The following is a 17,254-nucleotide window of genomic DNA, read 5'->3' on the forward strand; positions in this document are numbered from 1 at the left end:
GGCTTATAGAATTTTAGCCCGGGTGAGTGACAATGCTCTTGCCGTACACACACCTCTCAACGACCTCAGGTGCAATATCGCATCAGAACACAACATTTTGCGCTTCATAGTTCCATTCCCGGACGATTCGACAATGGCTACTACAGCTCACCAGCCCTCTCACTTCGAGACCGTTGCTTCAGACGCAGATATGCAATTACTCGATGCGCTCACCGGCCCTACTGTTCCCCGACAAGCCTTTCGTAGACGAGAGGCACCGTTCGATCCTTTGATTTATGCTGCTGCTGTTTCTACAGGCCCTCATGTAACCCGGCACCACTTTCACCACGATTTCTTCCCCGCAGACGAAGCCGAAAACTGCAAAATTGGCTCGTATGTAAAATGTGACGTGGAGAATGATTCGAGGCCTCGGTACGTCAGTCGCCAAAAGCCTCGTCGAGAAAGACTACGAGAGCTTGGTGTTACTGAGGAAGGTCTGGCTGCCGTCGGTATTCCCGAGGACGCCAAATTGGCAACATCACCAAGCGCAGTTCCATCTAAGCGCCGAAGATCGTCCATACTACCCTCGGCCGACCCGACACCGGCCATTCAAGTCCTTCAGCTGCAAAATCCGCCCTTGTTGGCGCCCGCTACTATTTCAGGTCAAGCCCAATCTAGACCACCTGTGGTCGTTCAATGCCGGGCTCGTACTCGGATTCCAACCCCTCATGGGCCTGCTTTCTTGCATATATACCACAACAACTGGGACTCCAAAGAGCACCTTGCCGTCGTTATTGACCCAGCCCAATTAAACCAAGATGAGCCGATGGTTCTTCCCCCTATTCGTAGTCAATCCCTCGATGCAGTTTGGCGCGAGGGAGAAACCGAGATGGAGCGTATTGTACGAGGGGCATACGTTGGACGCTTGTCAGCGAATACAGTCAATCCTTCGACTTCGGCCAGCTATAGCGGTCATACCCCCGAAGGTGTCCCTGCTCCCCTCATTCGTATTCATTCAGAATGTTTCACAGGCGAGACTATTGGTAGCATGCGCTGCGACTGTGGAGAACAGCTCGATGAGGCGATGAGGTTGATTGCTCAGCCGATACGAATTCCGTCTACCGGACAGACCGTTCCAGGACGGGGTGCTGTTGTCTATATGCGCCAAGAAGGTCGTGGTATCGGACTTCTTGAAAAGATTCGTGCCTACAATCTACAGGATCTGGGACATGACACAGTTACGGCCAACCTGCTACTCGGACATGGCGCCGACGAACGAGGATACGAAATCGCCGCGGCAATCTTGAGAGATCTTGGACTCGGCGCCGAGTCGAACGAACCTGGCGCCCGCGGCGTAAGACTGCTCACCAATAACCCTGAAAAGATGGAAGCTCTTGAAAAGGAGAAAATTAGAGTCGAGCAGCGGGTGGGCATGGTCCCGCGCAGCTGGAAGACGCACACACATACAGGCCGTGGTCGAGCGCGAACAATCACTAGCAAGGACAACGCTGAAGATTCTGATGATTCATTTGACGAGCATCAACTACGAAGGAGTGGCGCGACGTTGATTGGTGGTGGTGCTGCTCATGGCGTTGAGCTCGAGCGGTACCTTGCCACCAAGGTACAACGTATGGGCCACATGCTGGAACTTCCAACTTCCAGCAGTGCTCAAAGTCCCGTGTCGGATGCCGGGCTGGTACCAGTCTCGCAAGCGGCTTCAGATGACGAAGATGGGGCTGAGGTCATGATGAAGTCTGTTGGGTCGCTCCCCGATCTTGAGTTCGACTCGGCTTCATACAAATCTCGCAGCGTTTCTCCTGATTTTTGAGCGATCTATGTATTCCTTTGTTACAGACATTGTAGAGCAGGCGTTGTATTTCGGTGTAATGTTAATTCAATGGACCTTTTTGATGGTGAATGAACGGAGGACGGACTTGAGCTGAAACGAATTCAAAGCGCGATCACGTGGTCGGAAGCCTGGTTTGGGTAAAGATATTTGATCTGCCGGCTTCCTTCGTCACCCTATAAATCCCTCCCATCCCAACGCCTCCCAACCAAACGTAACCCCTGATCTTACGAACTAAGACGACTGGATAATACACACGATGGCAACTCTGCAGGATCTTTATCCTGCACTTTCGGCGGTAGCGGAGGCACTTCGCTCGCAGCCCACTCAAATCAAAGCTATGGAAGCTCAATTAGACCAGGTTCTCAAAGTCCCTCATGCCTACAATGCGGCCCAGGAGTTGGCTTCGCAAAAGTCTATCCCAGAAGAAGTTCGGCAGCTCGCTCTTTCCAGGGTCAAGAACATGGTTGTCCAAAGCTGGAGATCTAAAACGTGAGCCACGCGATTGCATACTTGCGGTGGCTATGTGCCTTACAGCCTTTGCAACCAACAGTATATTTAGTGATGAAGACCGAGAGCAAATTAAAGCTCGCGTTATGCAGTTCCTTGACGAACCTAATAATGCCGTAGGTTTGAGGGTCTTAATTATTGACTAAAACTGATTAAACGCGTACGTGCAGATCTCGTATCACAATGAAACAATTGCAGGCAAAATCGCTCGTCAGGACTTTCCACGAACTTGGTAAAGATTTCTTTCATTTTGTCTTTTGCTCCACTGACGCCACTCGCCTCAGGCCGAACATCATTACCGATCTTGCAAAAGTTATTCAGGAAAGCGCCCAAAAGCGCCTGTCGAATGACAATGATCCTACAGCAACACTAGTTACTCGTCGTGCGCTCCAGGTGCTAGGTGCCGTACTCGATGAATACTCGTCCAAAGTCCTTGCGACGACAACTCCTGTTATGATTCAGGTTTGAGTGTTTCCCTCGAGAAGAAATTCGAACGACTTTTTAATTAGATGATTTTCAGCTGACTGGTACCCTACTTAACCCACTATCCACTTTATATGGGCAATTCAGCGCTCGTTATTTCTCTCGCCTTAACCCTGGGACTGTTAATGACCCCGACGTCGGCTACGATGTCGAGATCGCCCAGCTGTTATTCCGAAGCATCACGCGTTTGATGATATATGTGTGGAATCGGGTCAAGCAGCTCAGTCCACAAGAGGACCAAATTGTGAGTGTTAATCCTTAATCTGACTGATATGAACTGGGAGTAATTTAGATCATCTTAGGTTTCCGAATTTTTCCAGAATTCGGTCACTCAACTTCAATCAGTCTTCAACTTCCGAGTGGAGTTGATCATGGCCCTTCATTCCTCTCAGCAATTTTCGTCATTAAATGCACATGGCGAACACACACTCAAGCTCCTTAAAGACCACATCCAGTTCGTGGTCGACGATTATTTCAGGGCCATGCAGAAGCAGGCAGTTTCTCGATTTATTACTATGCCAAGGTGTACTGAACTTGTCCGGTATTCCTGGGACCAAGTAGTTAAAGCGATGAATAGCCCGGCAGAGTTGAGGACGAGTGGGTCATTGATCTAATCTTCATAAAAGATACTAACCAGCTCAATCTGATAGACGAAGCCACTGCCGCATACCCTTCGCACTTCTTATGCTCAGCAATGCTATTGTTCCGCGAAAGCCTTGCGATGTGGTCTCCCAATCGCCAAAATGCATCAGAAGGTGGTGAGTAGGATTCTGTATGCTACCCATAATACAATCTTACAGTTTGCAATAGATATACTTCCCTCTGACTTTGTCGAAGGGGCTGTCCAGCAGCTTGTTCAAACTTTCTTGCCCCTGAGTGATGCTAGTCTGGAACTTTGGTCTGAGGATCCTGAAGGATTTATCGAAGAGGAAGAAAAAGGCGGAGATGCTTGGGAGATTGACCCTCGGGTAAGTACTTCAAGATATTATATTTAGCTGCAATGATCTCATCAAATATCCAGCCCTGTGCTGAGCGTGTATTGATTACCTTTGCAGCAAAGTATACTGACATTGTGATACCTGTGTTAAAAGCAATGTTTGATGCAGTCACTAGTATGTACCGAGTCCCTCGGACTGTTTCGCTAGTAATGACAAACTACTCGTACTAGCAACGGCGACGACAGATTTGGCTACAGCAAAGCAGAAGGAAGCTTATTATGCGGCCATTGGAAGATGTGCGCATCGACTGAAGGATGTAATCGGTAGGTTATTGGATTATGATGTACAGGCGTTAACTAACCGGGAACAGATTTTGACCAATGGCTTACTCAGGTTGTGGTCAAGGAGGTCAGCTCCACAGATCCCCTGTAAGTTGAATCGATTATGTTATTTTTTGCCCTTCTGAAAGAGAAACTAGCGACCGCGTAGTCAAACGTCGGGTTGCGTGGGTTATTGCGAAGTGGTATTCTGACAAACAGCTACCCGCATCTGATGGAACAGTTTGGGAAGTTCTCCGTTACCTGGTTCAGGATCAAGGCGAGGCTTCGGACCTGGTTGTCCGACTGACTGCAGCCATTGCTGTAGGTGAATGCGTTGATGTAAGTTTCACGTCTCCCGTTCCCCAATTAATACGCCAGCCGATACATTCGTTCCAGACCCTCGGGTTCAATGCGGATGTCTTCCAACCGCATCTGCCTTTTGTTATCGAAGGGCTTGTTCAATTGGCTTCAAGCTGCGACACATATGAGAGCAAAACGCGGGTCATCAACGCATTGGGGAGAGTGATTGAGTGTGTCGGTCAGAAAGTAGGTGGTATATAACATAGCACGAATTGGAACTGATGTGTTGGGCATCCTCATTAGGTTGTGCCTTTGGTTGGTCCTATCCAACAGGTGGTTGCCTCATTGTGTAAGCGAACTCGCTTACATGCATAGCATTCCTAACAATTGGTTCACATAATAGGGCAAGCATCCAGCACCGCTGATGGGAGTGCGACGGTGGGAAGTGATGGAGCAGTGTGGTTATTCAGGGCGGCTATGCTGGTATTGGCCAAGGCGCTGGTCACGGTAGGCAATATTCTTCACCACATGCTAAATTAGGCTGATCTTTTTTCGCGATAGGCATCTAGAGAGCAATCCGAGTCTCTGATCCCAATCGTTGTTCCTCTTATCCGACAAAGCCTGACACCAGAAGTAAGCTCTTTGGGTCAAGTTCAGGACATCGATCTAACCTCTAGGCCAGTCGAAATTGCACTTGGACCAGGACGCGTTAGACCTATGGCTTGCTGCCATGCGCAATGCTGCCTCACTTCCGGCTCCGCATCCAGGAGTACTCAGCCTCTCGGAGCTGATTCCGGAATTGGTTCAACAAATGCACGACAACATCGATTTGCTTGGAACACTGCTTCAAATCCTTGAAAGCTATCTTCTGTTAAATGCAACCATGGTCGTTCAAGTAAGCACCTTGAGTTGGCTGTTCGCTTAGTACTAAAACCCCCTTTTAGCTGCATGGCCCAGCTTTATTTGACGTCATGAAAAAGATATTGAGCTCTTTTAATGTTAGGGATGTTCTTGCTGCGTCCGAGTTGATTTTCCGGTTGGCCGATCCAACTTCGTGGCCAGAATCTCTGCATAATTCTGCGTACTTCTGGGATTTGCTAAAGAATGTCATCGAAGATAAGGTGTGCTTTCACGTTTCGTTAATGTAACTGGTGAGCCAATGCGTGTTTTAGCTCAATGCAAGCGTGCTTTCCGAGCATATATGCTTGTTTTCGCGTATCGCGTTACAGGATCCGAATGTATTCAACCAGCTTATCACTGCGGGGGCCACAGCCCACCAAGCACAAGAGGGCCCTCTTTTCGAGGGGTTACTTGACCAATGGTGGAACAAGGTCAGCCTAATCTATTTAGCACTGTTACTTCGCTAACCCTCCGAAAGTTTGATGTGATTGCCGAGTCTCGACTTCGAAAGTTGACTGGAATGGGAATAGCAGCGCTGGTTTCCACTGGTCGACACGAAATTATGGATCGCCTTTCGACAGAAATTTTGAACATGTGGATGGATATTCATGGTGAACTCAAGGAATCGCAAGTTGCTATGGACGAATGGATTAAAGGAGGGTCAAACCCTGATGAGGAGCCGTGAGTGTGCTGTTGATCGACCATAAACTGCGCTGACAATCCGTGTATCTGATAGGTTGCACCTTCACTGGGAACGAGGCGGAAACACACCTCCTGATACATTCATGCGGGGATCTGAGGACACTCCGGAAGAGGCGAGGCGGAAACAAGTAAGCGGACTCTACCTATGCTACTAGCTAATGCTAATGATTATCCTAGGTTTGGGAAAACGATCCTATCCGGAAGGTTAAGTTTACAACATTCGTTGCAGAAAAAATGCAACAAGGTACCGTCGCCTGCGGTGGCCAGGAGGTGCTACAAACCAAGTATCTGAAGCATGCCGAACCTGCCCTTCTCCAGCAATTGGAAGTCGCGCTTGCATCAGGGCTATAACCAATCTTAAATACCTCAGCATTGTAAAATTATATCCATCTATCAGACACAAATGTACATAGAGGCTTTCAATCGCTATCCGACAGTGGACTGGTCGATGATATTGCATCCGAATCAAAATCAATCAATGAGCTCCCATCCATGTCGAAACTCTCGCTGGCTATAGTTCGTGATCGTGGGTCATCGAAACCGGGTGTGTCACTGTCAGCTCGATGAATTCGCAGTACCGGGGCCGTGCATCGGAGGCATTCCCAGAGTTCACCTCCATCGTCAGCAGCTCGTAGCATCCTATCAGCAACGCACACGTAGCAATATACATGCCCACATGATGTGATATAGGGTGTATTGAGTGGGTGTGTAGGCGCAGCCTCGGGCATCCATTTCTCAGAAGCGGCTAATTCTTGTCTGCGTTCAGATGCGTCAGGTGCAATCATATGCGCTACGGTTGTAGCGGCTTCCTCGGTGCATATCGCACACTCAGAAGTAGAGAGCGACCAATATGGACCACGAAGTTCTTTCTCTATAGCGGGCTATCCTCCTTGATCCCAAGCATAGGTCGGAAATAGGAAGGTACGAGAGAAAGGGGCTGTAAGTTCGCAGACGCATGTAGCAAACGGCGCTTGAGATTCTTGGTGTCGATCAATGGCAACAAGAACAATAGAAATTCCTGAGTAATAGGTTGTGAGGAATAGAGCAGCACGTGAGGAAAGTTATTACATACTGTAAATGCGTGCCAGACCATTTGCCGGTTCATGAAATCATAGTTGACGCTGCGAGAAAGCTGACGCTTTATTGGCTCGAGTCGAAGCCCAAATAACCTATCCGCCAACGTCCGGTATCTGAAGATACGTAGGCAAGCCGAATAAATCGTGGGAGGATATACCTCACCTTCCTTTCCACAAGAAAATGATAAAACTTGCCAGGCTTAATACCCCATGCAAGGATTCTACATGACTGAGAGCTTCCCACGCTCTTCGCCTTTTATCTGAGGACGGAGCATCTGGCCATGCGTTCGAAAGCGCATGCGACCTTAATCTTGTGTGAAAGTACGGAAGCAAAACTGTTAGGCCAGCGTGTGACAAGAGCAACCGACGAGGCAAACCAGATGCTATTGAATCACACGGTCAGTATAGAAAATCGAAAGTCAGAGAGGAATATGCGTACGTGCTCTGCTGCCACTGCTGGACCAAGCCTTTGGCGAAACCTGATATTTGAGATTTTGGAGCTTTGCGCCATACGTTGCTCCCGTATTCCATACGGAAAAGTAGTAGAGGAGAGCCCTTAACACGAGGGATATTTCGGGTTCATGATTAGCCCCCGAGGCTGACTATGCAGATATAAGATATTGTATACTGAGTAGTCAGTGGGTGATACTTACCTTTAAAATATCCAACCCTTTTGTAAGAGGCTCCTTTAGGATGATGAGCAGTTCGCTGTCCAGCTGTTCCGAATCAAGTTGTCCTACTCTAAGCGGTCTAGGTAAAGGCGACCTAGTAGGTGACTGTCTCAAAGCATCTAGTCGTGGTTGGGCAGCATCCCAGGCCTTTCGCCAAAAGTCCGGTATGGTAGTCGACATGGGAAGGCCCGCGATCGGCAAATACTAGAGCCGAGCCGACTCGCCTCAAATTCGGTGGTAGTAAAATCACCGAGCTTGGTGGCTATGCTCTTTCCTTTCAACGTTCTGTCAACAGCCTTTGCTTCTGTTGTACCCAAGTATATCATGTTGCCTCCAGTCTCGTGGTCCAAACAATGGTGACCAATCCATGGATTGGATTGATACCGAATGATCTTGACAGAAATCTTGGCTGACAGGCGATGTACCACCACGCGACATTCCAGCTTTGTCCTCCCCTATAACACGGTTGCTCCTCTTTATCCTCAAGCTCTCGCATGCGGAGCCTGTTTCCAAGGCCGTCACATTTACATTTACCGAATCGGGTGACTTAACAGTTGGCGCTTTTATTCTTGGGTTTCCACAACACGAGGACAAGTCATGGAAACTTATAGCCAGCGAGATATGGCATTTACACTCTCCCCTATACAAGCACCCATGGAGCTGTTTCCTCTGCCCTCGAGCTCCGCGTCTCCGTCGGCTGAAGCATCGCTCTTTCTCTCTGTTCCTCCAATCAAAATACTCCAACCCCAGGAGATAAATTCCGCTCGTTGGTCAATAAGGTACGCACATTGATTAGACGCCCAGACGAAGTGCGATGAACGGACATTTGTAAAGGTTATCAGCCGGCGACGTATCTGCGACGTTTTCGAGGATAATCTTTCTCGAGCTTATTCACTAGACCAGGGGGTAGATCCACGCAATGAGCGTTCTGACCTACGATTTAGGTCCAAAATTGTAGTCCTTCGAATCCTAATTCGACTTCCAGACTGGGCTAAACTAATTATCTAGACTAAATGTACTATCAAGGTTACTGATTACTCGGAGAACGATTGCCAAACGACTCGGTATAGTAATGAGGGATTAATAGCTTTGCTAAAGCGAAGCGATTTCCAGAGCCCCCAGAAGGGCCATGTACGCTGGATCAACGTGGCTGGGATCTCGTGGGACGTCGTCAAACAACTCGCCCTCCAGCTCAACCTCCACCCTTTGTCGGTCGAGGATGTGATGACGGATACTCAAGACAAATCATTCAAAATCGACTATTATCAACAACATTTGTTTGCCCAACTCACAAGCTTCACAATAGCTCGTGAGGGAGCTAGGGACATCAAGGCAGTCGCCAGAAAAGTCAGAGAGAATTCTTCTTCTGGCCATTACTACCCGACCGGGCGGGCCAGAGAGCATCACAGCAAACGTCGTTCAGCACGCACAAACACGTGCTGCCAACAATCCAAACATCGGATACCGATGCTGTACTTCGAACACCGAAGAGCCGGCTAGGTCTTTGGGATCCAGGTCCAGCACCCTCAGTGAACTCGGAAAGGCGACACTCTCAGTGGTTCAGCCAACCTTTTCGGCGGGGGCAGAACTCACGATGGATGAAGATGCTGTGCAAACTCTAAAGCTCAATCAGGCACTCTGGACGTTGATCCAGCGCGACTTTTCGTATTTATACTAAAGGATGGTAAGTCTGTTGTATTGTTTTATGCGTGTATTGCTCAATGATACAGGAACTCTCGTCACTATTCACCAATCCGATACCCTCTACGGCTCAGAATTGACCGAACGCCTCAAAAATCCAGCAGCGTTAATGCGGATAGTAGCAGATCCGTCGATGCTTTTCCACGGCCATTTAGACCTAAGTACGTTTGCATCTCATCATGGTTGATGCGTACGCTCATGTCAAATCTCTTTCCAGTCGGTGACCATTTGCTGACTATCGTTGACGAGTATCAGCGTATGATACTAGAACTCGAGAGAAGCATCCTACTTAAACCTACATTAGTAGCAGTGCAATCTTGTAGGCCAGGTTCTCTTTGGCCTTGTCTCGATGTTAATTCCTATAATACAGTGCACCTCATTTTGGGCGATATTAGGTTATTACATATGGCGATTAAACCTCTCGAAAGAATCATCTACCGTCTTAGGAGGTACGACCGGGACAGGTACAAGGTGGGCAGACTTTACTCCGATCTTTTACACTGAGCTAATATGGTTACTTGATTCAGGCGGTTGCATCTCCGGGAAACTATTAGTCAGTATATTGGTATGAAGCTTTGGTTTTTCAGTTCAAACGGTGGTATTGAGATAATACGTTAGTTCATATCCTGATACTAGATGACAAGCTACGATTCGAGGGACGTGATGAGAATCTTGTTGATAGTAAACGTGATATTTCTCCCACTCATGTTCATTGCCCAGTATTTTGGTAAGGAGGCGTTACAGTATTATGATTGATGGAAGATTTACCGATTTATAGGGATGAATTTTGAGCCAATGCCTTCTGTCAACAACTACTCGGAGAGTTTGTAAGCACTCATTTGTTGTATGCGTTAGCTTGCGTCTTACTTGCATTTACAAAGATACTGGAAGGTTGCCAGTCCGGTACTTATTGTCCTTATACTAGGCGCACTAAGTCACCGGATATGGGCCTTTTTTTTTGAGGACGACTAGTTTCATTTTATACCCTAGAGTTGCGCTCCGTTGACACCCTTTGCTCGCTAAGCCATCTATTTCTTTCGCTACTTTATCCCATACCACCAGTGACTCTTAATTATTGATCGAACACATTCATTTCACTCGCATTTCATTCCCGCTGTACACCATCATTATCATCGCTGTCTATTACATATTGTACTGTGTATGAGCGTTCGTACATCGTTAGTGTTTCTCATAGGCCTAAGACCTGCGCGCCTTTTTTAGGGCACCAGTTCCAATTTTGCTGTATTGAAATGTATTTATATCCTAACCTCACGTGATGGATAGCCTTCGGTTGTCATTATCCTTGCAATCGACCCTGCAAGTACCAACTCCACCCCGTCAATTCAGGACTCCGGTCGAGGCCTTTCCAGCAACTAGTTGATCCCGACTACGCCGTTCGCCTTTTCTTCCTTGTATATCCCTCCCAATAAATCTGCGATAATAACCTCCAGGACGAGCCAAAATGCCCAAGTCCAACTCTGATGCTGATGAGAATGACTCTCTCACTTCCGATGAGGAGGCCGTTGGTCCTACCATTGGTCGTGTTGAACTCCAAGGTGTGCAGTCTGCGCCCGCTGCTCTTGCCGGGGAGGAGGGGTCATACAGGAAGTTGAAGGGGGAGGCAGCTCACTTCAGCCTCCGAGACCGATTGCAAAGTTCAGGTCATCAGTTAACAAGGCATGCAATTACCAAATTTGTGTTGCATCAACTTGTGCTGACACACGTGCCAGGTTATATCTATGAACCGAGCGCAATCTGCGTTGCTTGATATCGCACCTGGTACTGAGCCTGGAGCTGACCCTCGAAAGAGCACTACGGCAGAGTTGTTCGGCCATATCAAGGTATGAATAGACCCACAGGGCATAGTGCATGATTTATTTTTTTTTGCTGAATCTATTGGGAATTTAGGCTAACTGTCAGATTGAAATATGCGAGTATGGCCCCAGCAAGGCCAGGTTTACCAACTATGACAACAAGTCGTTCATCGACTGGCTGAAATTGAATGATGCTTCTACCAAACGGGAAATTTGGAATAAGGTCCGCTGGATCAATATTGCCGGTGTATCATGGGACATCATTAGTGCTCTGGCTCTCCACTATGGCTTACATCCACTCGCCATTGAAGACGTTCTTCATGGCCGCAAGAACGCGCGCTCCAAGGCCGATTATTATACCAAACACTTATTTGTCCATGTCTTGACCCACAAACTCGCTCGACAGGAGGGTGAATCGGAGGACTCTGACGACATGGCTCAGACGGAAGAACCACTGTCCATACGGACATCGCGGACATCCTCGACTGTTGATCGCCAAGGGTTCTATGAGTCCGGGGATGACGGCATGGGCTATAATAAGAAGGGTCGGGGATGGTTGTCCAGGAGGAAGCGTTCGACCACACTGGTTCGAATGGCCCGGTGGAAAGAAAAAATCGGGGATATATGGCGATATCGAGCAACGGGCAGGAACGGGCGACTCTGCTCGAAAGAAACCACGACCACGGAACAGCATTCTGACTGCCCATCGCGCCAATAGCAACGAAAAGGCTATTGATGAGTTGAAGAAAGGGTTTGGGCGAGTATATGTGGATGTTTCCAGTGCTTGGATGTTTTTGCTTAGAGATGGTGAATAGGACGGAACTTGGGAATCTTAACATGCTGACGCTTTTATAATCACTTTAGGTACTCTCATATCCATCAATCAAAACACAAGTAAGCCGTTTGGGGCTTCTGTCGCCGACCGCCTTCGCGTGCGAGACACCGTACTACGTTCTTCAGGTGACGCATCCCTGTTGCTAGAGGGTTTGCTTGACCTGGGTCAGTCTATTTCCTTCTCAACACGCTCTCGTTCTAATTATAGAAATACTATATAGTTGTGGACGATGCTGTGGAAGTCGTGGTCCGTATTTTCAAATAAAGCTCATGTTATCCCAGTTGACAGGCTGGCACAGGACAAGTACCACGACGCAATACTTAAAGCAGAGAGACTATTCTTTTAAAGCCTAATATGAAGACCGTGCGAGGCCGTAAGTACAATCGTCCTTCATCTTCTTACTTGTTAAAGATCAGCCTTGATAGTGCACATTATATCCGGAGACTTAACCCTGCACAAGCGCACCCTTGGGCCACTGTCTCAGTTAGTGTACGGATTGCGGCGTTATGATCTCGACCGCTGCAAGGTAAGTTCATGGTCCAAAACCTATTGTTATTCGTAATGCAACAATAAGAATGCGGCGATAGGCGACACTCGCAGGATCCGCTGGGCGCGAAGGTGAGCCATCTGTTCAAACTTGGTCTATCCACATTTTTATTATCTCTCTTCTTAGGCGAAGTAGTGGGATTTTTGTCTCATCAAGCGAAGGTATATCTCGCAGATGTTCATGATCACGTCGAGTGCGTTGACTTGAAATTTAACATTGGGAATGTTGCTCACCAATCCTCTGTACGTTCCAGGTACATCATGAGCTCACTCGACATGTTCACATCCATTGCTGAGAATCTTATCAATTATACATTCAATGTGAGTACATGTCAACTATGTATTCACTATTTGTAAAACCATCTCCCGGTAGATTGTTTCCTACGAAACCAACCAAGTCATGCGTGGTCTTACGATCGCTACTGTGATATTCTTCCCTTTAACTTTCTTGACTGGTTACTTTGGTAAGTTTCTTTTGCTCCTATCGACATCGTGGTGTCACTAAACATTTGCTTTCAGGAATGAACTTCCACATAATGCCGTCTGTACAAGATCATTCAGAAACGATGTTCTGGGAGATAGCCATACCGGTGATGACTGTGGTTGTTGCAGCGTTCATGTTTCCCGATATACAGAAGCTGGTCCATTTTATTAAGAAGCGTATGGCTACTCGAAAATACGATGTGAGCTTTTTTTTTCTGACTGATCATGGGTGACTGATGTGTTGGCCTGACTTCTGATAGTATTGAACCAATACCACAAGCTGCTCGTTCTGCTCGGATCGAACCCCTGCTATCATGTTTAATACCCCTGTCACTACCGCTTTTGACTCGAAGGCTGTACACTTGCTCTTCTGAAAGACTTGTATATGATATATTACCAACATCCCATAAACCGCGGATTATTGCCCAACCCCCAACTGTTGATGTTGTATCGGTATTAAGTCTCCCATATTACTGGATAAACCCCGACAGTGAGTGCTGTTAGTAAATATGACACCCCACTCTCGACAATTGGCTCGGTTTTTCCTCACGTATCAGCCCAAACGCCGGTAATCAAAGGAGTGTGGGGGCACAACAAAGAGGTGTATAAATATGATTTATATGTATGTATACGCGGACAAAAAAAAAAGGAAAACTGTCTTTCCTATCGCTCGAATTCGCTCTGAGGCAAGAAAATTAGCATTTTGTACGAAAAACGGCCTAAGCGCCGAAAAAAAGTGATAGACCCCACCCAGGTGGTGGCCGATGGATGACGCCTCCTTTAATTACAACGAACCGGGCTTGGAGCGCACCATCCATTTCATTTGCTTGGCATTTTTTACTCCGCTTGGCACCTCAGCAAGTTGTGCACAAATATGCGCGTGCCCATCGACCATGATTCAGACATGAGTGATTTAGGCGGCAGCAATTGCGCCTAGATCCGCTCGTCATACAACCTAGCGGAACTGGTAAACACAGTCAAGATCCGGCCGCTGGATATCTGTAATGTGCATGAAATCTAGGGTAAAGTGCAATTTATCTTGTCTGGAAGTCCGGTAACTAATGGTTAAAGTTAAAGTACTGACTACTAGTATAAAGTGACTGAGTGTATGCGTGATTTTTCTTGCAATTTAGTGGTCATGTATTCCCACCCAATCAAGATGAACAGCGTGAAACCGAGGGCACATGCCACTATCTCTTCGGTCTGGGGCCCATAGTTGATTATCACAGGCTCCGCAGATCCTCCACTCATACCCGGATTCAGGCGCATTGACGGCATTTCGTGATCAGCCACCGTTCTTATTGGTTAATATGGGAGCACCCAGCGAATGCGTTGGTTGTGGCCTCATGTTGGTCGGACTTCTTGCCGTGTATGTATGCACAATTCAATTGAAGACGCTTTTTATAGAATGCCCGATGCTGAGCCAAGCTTGTTCGGAGCGGAACCAGGACAATATGTGGTCATGGACTAGTCAGGGGTGCTGGTTACATAGAGGCTACATGATACCGACCAACCCAAATCCCACGAGTTATATAAATGACACCACTGTGTTCAACTCAACCATCTCATTGATTATGCTTGATCTTAGTTCCTTTGGGACCGACAAAGTGGACCTGTGGGCTATTGACCCACTTGTAAGATGGCTCATCGGCACCGTCCTCGCACTGCTCATCATACGGTATTGGAACTGGCCCGGCAGTCGCTACAAAGACATGCCCCCTGGTAATAAATTAGCCCCTATATTCGTTCTCGCTCGAGCTAACCTGTCTGGCAACATCCTAGGACCTCGTTCTTTGCCAATTGTGGGCAACGCGCATCAGTTGAAGCACATTGACGTATATGCACAGTAGGCCTTCTCGTTTGTTCCCCAGAGAATTATCTATAGCTTCCTTTCAGGCTTCGAGATCTGAACGAAAAGTACGGGCCATTGGCTTCGCTCAAGATTGGTTCTAGCAATATGATCGTCGTTGGTGGTGACGGGTCACTTGTTAGGCAGTTGCTTGACAAACGAGGCGCGATTTATTCCAATCGGCCACTAGAGCTCGTAAGCCAAATTGCGGGTCGTGGCGACCACCTCTTGTAAGTGTCATGGGGTACTTTGATTCGACAGCCCGGGCCCATTGAACCTTTCGCAGATTTCAACAAGACACGGATAAATGGCGTAATGCTAGGAAGTTGATCGTGCAACATTATGCCCCTCGTGCAGTTAAGACCGAACATATTCGACTTCAAGAGGCAGAGAGCACTCAACTAGTACACGACTTTCTTCATAAACCCAAAGATTTTATGCGTCATCCGATGAGATACACCACTAGCGTCATCACTTGCCTGAGTGAGTCGTATCTATATAAAGGATGGTGCTCAAATTCTCATACATCCCTTCCGGTGGCGTTACATAGATTACGGTGTTCGGTGTGCAACGTACCAAGATAGAGCAGTTTGTTCAGTTGAACAAATAATGGAGCAGTTTACCACCTTAAACCAACCAGGAGCCAAGCCACCTGTGGAAAACTTCCCATTGCTTTGGCATGTCCAGTACTGCATATAAAGTGCTTCTCGCTAACTTCCTATGGGTTGAGACAGGTATCTACCAGACTCCATGATGATGAACTGGAAATCTCGAACAAAGAAGATTGGAGAGCTCATGGACAAAGTTTATGGAGGTACGAGCCTTTTTTTAATTTCGTCGAGATTAGCTAAAAAAATTTACTTTTCAGACCTTGCCGAGATCGCATGGGAGCGAGGAATCAATGGACTTAATACCAACACTCTGGCATATAAGATTCGAATGAATGAAGATAATAACGGCCTTACTCGGCACCAACAGGCCTATATTTGTGGTATTGTTCTCGAGGGAGGCTCCGACATTGTAAGTAGATAGCTGCCTTCAAATTAATATGATGGTATTAATTATATCCAGGTTGCGGGTGTGATTTGCTCGTGTATACTTGCGTAAGCGGATAGACCTCACGCAGTGAATGCATACACTCATACTTTTAAGATTGATCCAAGACACCGGACGACAAAAACGGGCCAGAGATGAAATTGATCGTAAGGGGCAGACGTACTGTAATTCATATCGGGAGCTGACCAATGGGGGCAGGCCTTTATGATGAAGACACTCTCCCAAAATATGAAGATGAGCAAGAGATGCCGTTTGTAAGAGCAGGTGAATATCTATTTGTCACTGATGGTCCCTAGACCTACTGATTGGCATTCCATACATAGTTATCAAGGAGGTGTTGCGCTGGCGACCGCCTCTCCCTGCTGCCGTTCCCCATCGACTTGAACAGGGTTAGCTAAATACCCTAACAATTCAATGAGGTTTATTAACTCGTATTGCAGATGACTACTATGAAGGCTACTACATTCCAAAGGACTCGTCGAGTAAGCCGCATCAAGAAAAATACTCACTTCTATTGACGACTTGGACTGTATTCAGTAATTTGCAACATTTGGGCAATCCATTCCAATCCAGATCGGTACGAAGATCCACACCTATTCAAGCCAGAGCGCTTCCTCGATCACACAATGTCTATGGCGGATTCGATCGCGCAAGGAGATCCATTCAAGCGCGATCATTTCGCTTTTGGAGCTGGTAAATCGTTACGAGGCTCGTATGGCGCCCGCGCTGACCCAAGCGTGCTCTACAGGTCGACGCACCTGCCTGGGTGTTCAACTCGCTGAACAAGATATTTTCCTTGCTCTTTCGAAGCTTCTTTGGGCATTTGAGTTCTCTGCCCCTCCCGGCACATATGTGAATACCGAACAAAGTGCCTGGTTTGGAGAAGGTGTGCGTCGCCCCAAGGACTTCCCATTGGTCATTACCCCGCGTTCGGAAAGACGCAAAGCAACAATTGAAAGAGAGATGGAAGTGGCCAGGCAAAGTGTATTCTCTCTTTACGGTTCTTACAAGTAGAACACCCTTTGTTTTAGATAATGAATGGTCATGTATAAATATGCATTTGAACTTAATTTTTTTTAAAAAAAAACTGTGCTGGCCCTCGCAACGAGTTGATTGAAGTATCACAGTATTGAAGGCGGTCGAAATGATTCATATACTAGAGTACCATCTACTCATACCAGCAATCTTCATTCGTCGTGTCGAATTAGATCATGTATACAAGGTTTAAGAAGAATTCTCATTAGT

General features: G+C 47.2%; 5 protein-coding genes across 5 annotated transcripts; 4 read left to right on the forward strand and 1 right to left on the reverse strand.

Annotated features, from left to right (window-relative positions):
- Window positions 1–133: 133 nt before the first annotated feature.
- On the forward strand, window positions 134–1,807 carry RhiXN_03898 (GTP cyclohydrolase II; the record flags this gene model as incomplete). The annotated part of the gene is made up of 1 exon (XM_043323715.1): window positions 134–1,807. The coding sequence occupies one exon, from the start codon at window positions 134–136 to the stop codon at window positions 1,805–1,807; it is 1,674 nt and encodes a 557-aa protein (XP_043176134.1).
- A 277-nt stretch (window positions 1,808–2,084) lies between these two features.
- RhiXN_03899 (importin beta N-terminal domain) lies at window positions 2,085–6,329 on the forward strand (the record flags this gene model as incomplete). Its single annotated transcript, XM_043323716.1, has 22 exons — window positions 2,085–2,317; window positions 2,379–2,451; window positions 2,506–2,567; window positions 2,620–2,797; window positions 2,856–3,062; window positions 3,121–3,415; window positions 3,469–3,576; window positions 3,629–3,786; window positions 3,840–3,930; window positions 3,987–4,079; window positions 4,127–4,184; window positions 4,235–4,415; window positions 4,473–4,622; window positions 4,680–4,725; window positions 4,780–4,883; window positions 4,938–5,009; window positions 5,059–5,271; window positions 5,321–5,497; window positions 5,549–5,707; window positions 5,755–5,957; window positions 6,013–6,106; window positions 6,156–6,329. The coding sequence occupies 22 exons, from the start codon at window positions 2,085–2,087 to the stop codon at window positions 6,327–6,329; spliced, it is 3,129 nt and encodes a 1,042-aa protein (XP_043176135.1).
- A 68-nt stretch (window positions 6,330–6,397) lies between these two features.
- RhiXN_03900 (peroxisomal biogenesis factor 2) lies at window positions 6,398–7,905 on the reverse strand (the record flags this gene model as incomplete). Its single annotated transcript, XM_043323717.1, has 6 exons — window positions 6,398–6,859; window positions 6,904–6,996; window positions 7,051–7,168; window positions 7,218–7,437; window positions 7,494–7,656; window positions 7,708–7,905. 6 exons carry the CDS (start codon window positions 7,903–7,905, stop codon window positions 6,398–6,400), a joined length of 1,254 nt encoding a protein of 417 aa, XP_043176136.1.
- Window positions 7,906–8,379: 474 nt separating this feature from the next.
- RhiXN_03901 (CorA-like magnesium transporter protein) lies at window positions 8,380–9,980 on the forward strand (the record flags this gene model as incomplete). Its single annotated transcript, XM_043323718.1, has 8 exons — window positions 8,380–8,504; window positions 8,568–8,679; window positions 8,734–9,034; window positions 9,359–9,409; window positions 9,456–9,587; window positions 9,644–9,745; window positions 9,797–9,897; window positions 9,954–9,980. 8 exons carry the CDS (start codon window positions 8,380–8,382, stop codon window positions 9,978–9,980), a joined length of 951 nt encoding a protein of 316 aa, XP_043176137.1.
- Window positions 9,981–10,888: 908 nt separating this feature from the next.
- RhiXN_03902 (cytochrome P450 family protein) lies at window positions 10,889–17,023 on the forward strand (the record flags this gene model as incomplete). Its single annotated transcript, XM_043323719.1, has 27 exons — window positions 10,889–11,122; window positions 11,157–11,267; window positions 11,335–11,785; window positions 11,889–12,047; window positions 12,105–12,239; window positions 12,296–12,321; window positions 12,424–12,448; window positions 12,501–12,601; window positions 12,663–12,693; window positions 12,749–12,815; window positions 12,876–12,942; window positions 12,995–13,085; window positions 13,141–13,304; window positions 14,343–14,473; window positions 14,693–14,950; window positions 15,001–15,183; window positions 15,240–15,436; window positions 15,594–15,639; window positions 15,688–15,767; window positions 15,822–15,973; window positions 16,025–16,056; window positions 16,106–16,155; window positions 16,208–16,273; window positions 16,333–16,398; window positions 16,450–16,491; window positions 16,547–16,702; window positions 16,758–17,023. 27 exons carry the CDS (start codon window positions 10,889–10,891, stop codon window positions 17,021–17,023), a joined length of 3,387 nt encoding a protein of 1,128 aa, XP_043176138.1.
- Window positions 17,024–17,254: the final 231 nt, after the last annotated feature.

Source organism: Rhizoctonia solani, chromosome 1 (genome assembly GCF_016906535.1).
Source record: "Rhizoctonia solani chromosome 1, complete sequence".
Classification (NCBI taxonomy): Eukaryota; Fungi; Basidiomycota; class Agaricomycetes; order Cantharellales; family Ceratobasidiaceae; genus Rhizoctonia; species Rhizoctonia solani.